This window comes from Miscanthus floridulus, chromosome 16, assembly GCF_019320115.1.
Source record: "Miscanthus floridulus cultivar M001 chromosome 16, ASM1932011v1, whole genome shotgun sequence".
NCBI classification, from domain to species: Eukaryota; Viridiplantae; Streptophyta; class Magnoliopsida; order Poales; family Poaceae; genus Miscanthus; species Miscanthus floridulus.
The window spans coordinates 111,699,352-111,704,350 of record NC_089595.1 but is presented as its reverse complement, the minus strand read 5'-3'; the positions used below and the strand labels follow the sequence as shown (position 1 = coordinate 111,704,350).

The window sequence follows — 4,999 nt, the reverse complement described above, 5'->3', positions numbered from 1 at the left end:
CTATATGAGCCGAGCGCGATGCCGCGAATATACGACGAGATGCCCGGCTCTATCTGTGGTCATGTGTTTGTCCTGCTGCATTTTGGTAGTCGCCTCCGTTGCCTCGGCATCAACGGATTCCTACGGCACCTTGCATCTCCGGATGCATGTGTAATTAAGTTTAGTATAAACACCTATTCGTTTAGCTTATAAATCATACTTTTTCGATCAACAAATAATATTTTTCTCCTACAGCATGTACATACTGTACTTAGATTGACATGTACTGCATGCTTGCAGGGGATGATGGGATATGCTCTGAGATATCCACCAGTGCTCTCGGACTCTCGGTTACACCTAGGAGAAACCAACAAGCACATTCGTTCTGTTCTGCGTGCTAACCTGCACTTTAATTTGCTTTCATCCTCGTCACCAACATTTACTTGCTGTTAATTATTATTACTGACTGATGATGGGTAGGTACTTTGCACGGTGAATATATGCTATGGACTACGGTATTAACAAGTAATGCGTTGTGGCAAAATGAATTCGCAACGTTAACAAACATTCATGCAATGCAATTGCCATTTTTTAGTTCGTTTGATTAATTGGAAGAAAGACGGACTCGGTCTCTCCTCTCGTTCTTTTTTGCCCCAAGAAAGGGACCATCGTTCACCACACCTCGACGCCTGCTATATATATGGAGAAGTAACAAGCACTCAAACAGCAGCAGCAGAAGCAGCTAGCAATTGCTGGGAAGGGAAGAACAGAGAAGAAGGGACAGCGCCCGCGCGGCCATGTGCACCGAGAACTACGACGTGTGCTACCCGGACCAGCCGGTGGTTGACCGCTACCTCCCCGTGTGGGCCAAGCTGCCGGCGTTCGCCGCCAAGCCGGCCTTCATCTGGGCCGACGACGACGCGGCGTCGACACGCACCGCGCTGACCTACGCCCAGCTCGACGCCGCCGCCGGGCGCATGGCGCGCAACCTCCTCGGCACTGTCGCCAGTCTCCGCCGGGGCGACGCCGTCCTCGTGCTCGCCTCGCCGGGCCTCCGCCTCGTCAAGCTCCTCTTCGCGTGCCAGCGCGCGGGGCTCACGGCGGTGCCCGTCGTGCCCCCCGACCCGGCCAGGTTCGACGGCCCCGCACACGCGCACCTCCTGCACGCCGTGTCGCAGGTCAGGCCGACGGCCGCCGTCGCCGACGCAGGGTACATCGACTCCGTCGCCAAGACGGTTGCTTCTTCCGTCGCCGCGGCCGGGGGAGACAACGCCCGGGCCCGGCTGGCTGCCATGTTGGGGAGCCTGCGCTGGCTGGCCGTCGACGAGCTGGAGCGGGAGCGCGGCTGTAATGGGCCGGAGGCGCCGTACGTGGGCTGTGGGTCGGACGACGTGTACCTGATCCAGTACACGTCCGGAGCGACGGGCGTCCCGAGGCCCGTGGTGGTCACCGCGGGCTCGGCGGCCCACAACGTGCGGGCCGCGAGGAAGGCCTACGACCTGCACCCGGGCAGCGTCATCGTGTCGTGGCTGCCGCAGTACCACGACTGCGGCCTCATGTTCCTGCTGCTCACCGTCGTCGCCGGCGCCACCTGCGTGCTGGCCGCCCCGGGCGCCTTCCTCCGGCGCCCGCGCCTCTGGCTCGAGCTCGTCTCCGAGTTCAGGGCCACGTGCACGCCCGTGCCGTCGTTCGCGCTGCCGCTGGTGCTCCAGCGCGGCCGCGGACATCGCCGCGAGCAGCGGCGGTCGCTTCAGCTCGGCAGCCTGCGCAACCTGATACTCATCAACGAGCCCATCTACAAGTCGTGCGTCGACGAGTTCATGGAGGCGTTCTGCTCCCACGGCCTGCGCGCCACGTCCGTCTCGCCGTCCTACGGCCTCGCGGAGAACTGCACCTTCGTGTCCACCGCGTGGCGGAGGAGCGAGTGCTCCTCTGCTCGCCTCCCGTTTTACATGAAGCTCCTGCCGTCGGCGAGGCTGTCGCCGCCGCCGTCCGGGGCGAACGAAGTACCGGAGATCGAGATCGCCGTCGTGGACGAGGACACCGGCGAGCCGGTGGAGGACGGCGTGGAGGGGGAGATATGGGTGTCCTCGCCGAGCAACGCGTCGGGGTACCTCGGCCACCCGTCGGCGACCCGCGAGGTCTTCTGCGCGAGGGTGCCGGGGCGGGCCGGCGCGTGCTTCGTGCGCACGGGCGACCGCGGCGTGGTCAAGGGGGCAGAGCGATACCTGTACGTCGTCGGCCGGAGCGCCGACGTCATCGCGATCGACGACAACGGCGGTGAACGGCGCCGCGTGCACGCGCACTACGTCGAGACGGCGGCCTTCGGCAGCGCGCCCGATCGCCTGAGAGGCGGCTGCGTCGCAGCTTTCGCGACGTCGTCGACGCCGTGGCCACCTTCGCGGACCGGCGTCGTGGCCGTCCTCGCAGAGCTACAGAAGGGAAGCGCCGGTGGCGGCGATCACAGGGGCCTCTGCGACGGAATAAGGGCAGCAGTGTGGCGAGAAGAGGGTGTCAGTGTTGGTTTGGTTGTGCTGGTCGATGGCGGGGTGGTGCCCAAGACGACGTCGGGGAAGCTACGCCGTGGCGCGGCGAGGGAGATGCTGGCCGCCGGAAAGCTCCGGGTGGTCTTTGAAGCACGGTACGACGACGGTAACGGACCGGTGGCTGCGGTACTAGCCGAAGAGGAGGAGATGGCGGCGAAGGCCGCAGCTAGTTGGCTGGCAGGAGAGGGCGGAGAGACTGGCATGGCCACCGAAGCCTTCGGGAGCGCGAGCCGCCGCCTTCGCTTGCAGTCATTTCTTTAGCATGCAAAGCTGGGTTGCACGTCATTGCCACCGTAGACGCGGCAAAGCAGTGGCTCAAAATACACGTACGTCTTGTTCGTTTGGCTTATAAGTCGCACTTTTTTTAGCAATAAATAATATTTTTGTCATACAACAAATCAATCAACAGTATTTTCAGTCATGACTCATCAGCCAAAAGAACAGAGTGATAGTTGGATCGATTGCCGTTATCATCCATGAATGTGATTTCTCGCTGCTGTACGGAGTCATCGGAATTAGTAAGTGCTCGTTGTGGCTGCAGCCAGCACTTCAGATCAAGCTAGCTAATGGGTAACAAAAGAGATACGCTACAAATCCCCCCCCCCCCCCCCCCCAACCCCCACAAAAAAAGAAACATCCGGCATGAATTTGGTAAATTATGATCATCATTGCTGACACTAGTAACTAGATGATATAATTTTTCACAAATGCTTGCAGATGGTCGTCTGTCCTGTCCGGACGCATACCTTCCTAGGCCTGCGCAGCGGACAGGCCCAACAACACCTCTACGCCTCTTCCATCTCCGAAAAATTCTCCAATCACACTCGCATCGGTGTCGCGGTGTCATCGCGCATACGTCTGCCACACTTCGCCCCACCGCACCACCCCTTCCCCCGCCGCGCGCCCGCCCCCACCGCACCTTGCCCTTCCCCCCACCGCGCCGCACCCCATCTCCAGCCGCGCCCGTCCCCCACCGCGCCTTGCCCTTCCCCCCATCGTGCCGCACCCCATCGCGGGCTACGCCGCGCCCCATCTTCCACGAGCGGACGGTGCTAGACGACTACGGCCGAGCAGTAGCGGCATTAGAGAAGCTACGCCTACGGGCGAGAGCCTAGGCAGCGAGCAGGCACGGGAGAATCATAGGAGGAGCGACGGGCCGATGTCCTACATCAGAGGTGTACGCTGGACCGACGTCCCCCCTGCCCCGAGCTTGCTGGCTACCGTAGTTCCCCACCAGGTAGGTTGTGGCCGCTGGCGACGTTGTGTTTTAGGTGTTCCAGACTTATGTTTCAAGTGTTTGGTCTGGATGTTGCAAAAGTATATATGAGATGTTGCATATGTTGCAATGGCAATATACGCATATTGCAAGCTTATGTTTTCAAATGTTTCATGTGTTTCAGACGTATGTTTCAAGTGTTTCATCTGGATGTTGCAAAAGTAGATCCGGGTGTTTCATATGCATGCATATTGCAACAGTATGTTTTAAGTGTTTCATACGTATGTTGCAAGTGTTTCATTTGGATGTTGCATATGTTTTGCAATGGCTGCACACACATTTTTTAAGAGTTTTTAGATGTTTTGCAAATGTTTTACACATACGTCATATGTTGTCGGGGACCAATACTAGGGTACCCGAAGAGAAGGAGCTAATGGTCATAAATATTAATTCATCTGAGCAGTCAAGAGCGCGACTACAGCTCCAATCGACCCCCAGGTGCGCAGGCTATGCCTCGCCCGACCCCAAGGCCATGGGCTATGCCTCGCCCGACCCTAAGGTCGCGGGCTCCATCTCGCTCGACCTTAAGGCCGCGGGCTCCGCCTCGCCTGACCCCGAGGCCTCGGGCTCTGCCTCGCCCGACCTCAAGGCCACGGGCTCTGACTCGCCTGACCCCGAGGCTACGGGCTCCGCCTCGCCCGACCCTGAGGCTGCGGGGTCCGTCTCGCCCGACCTCTAGGCCACGGGCTCTGCCTCACCCGACCCTTGGGTTTGCGCTCCGCCTCGCCCGACCCCTTGGGTGCAGGCTCTGCCTCGCCCGACAGGGACCCATACCACCGCCAATCACTCCAGGTCCAAGCGTATCGCCCTTGGTCAAAGCTCTGATACTAGGGAAGAGATTAGCACGCCTCGATGTAACCCGTGGCCATGACGGGCCATACCTGAGGGTTCGCATCAAGAGCAGCATCGGGCATGCCGGTGCTGTTCTGCCTAACCCTCGTATGAACGATGATGGACGCGTCAGTTCACCACGACGTCCACCGGGACGGGATAGAACGTCATGACCGGCAGACGACGCCTGCGCATGGCACCAGTGACGGACAGGGTCGCGACGTGGAGTTGTCCCTGTTGAGATCTATAGGATCGGCGAGACCCGCATGAAGGAGAAGAAGGACCCGATGATCCTGAAGGCCTTCTTCTCTCTCTCTCTCGTTCTTCTCTATTCCTCCGTGGTAACCCGTGCTTTCCCGTGGCCTAT

The 4,999-nt window shown here is 59.7% G+C and overlaps 1 protein-coding gene across 1 annotated transcript; it reads left to right on the top strand.

Annotated features, from left to right (window-relative positions):
- The first annotated feature begins 776 nt into the window (after positions 1-776).
- Positions 777-2,786, top strand: LOC136511723 (uncharacterized). Its single transcript, XM_066505758.1, has one exon. It carries the CDS (start codon positions 777-779, stop codon positions 2,784-2,786), a length of 2,010 nt encoding a protein of 669 aa, XP_066361855.1.
- Positions 2,787-4,999: the final 2,213 nt, after the last annotated feature.

What these genes read in the sequence shown, in the direction of transcription:
- LOC136511723 (XM_066505758.1), top strand. Translation starts at nt 777, where the DNA reads ATGTGCACCGAGAACTACGACGTGTGCTACCCGGACCAGCCGGTGGTT.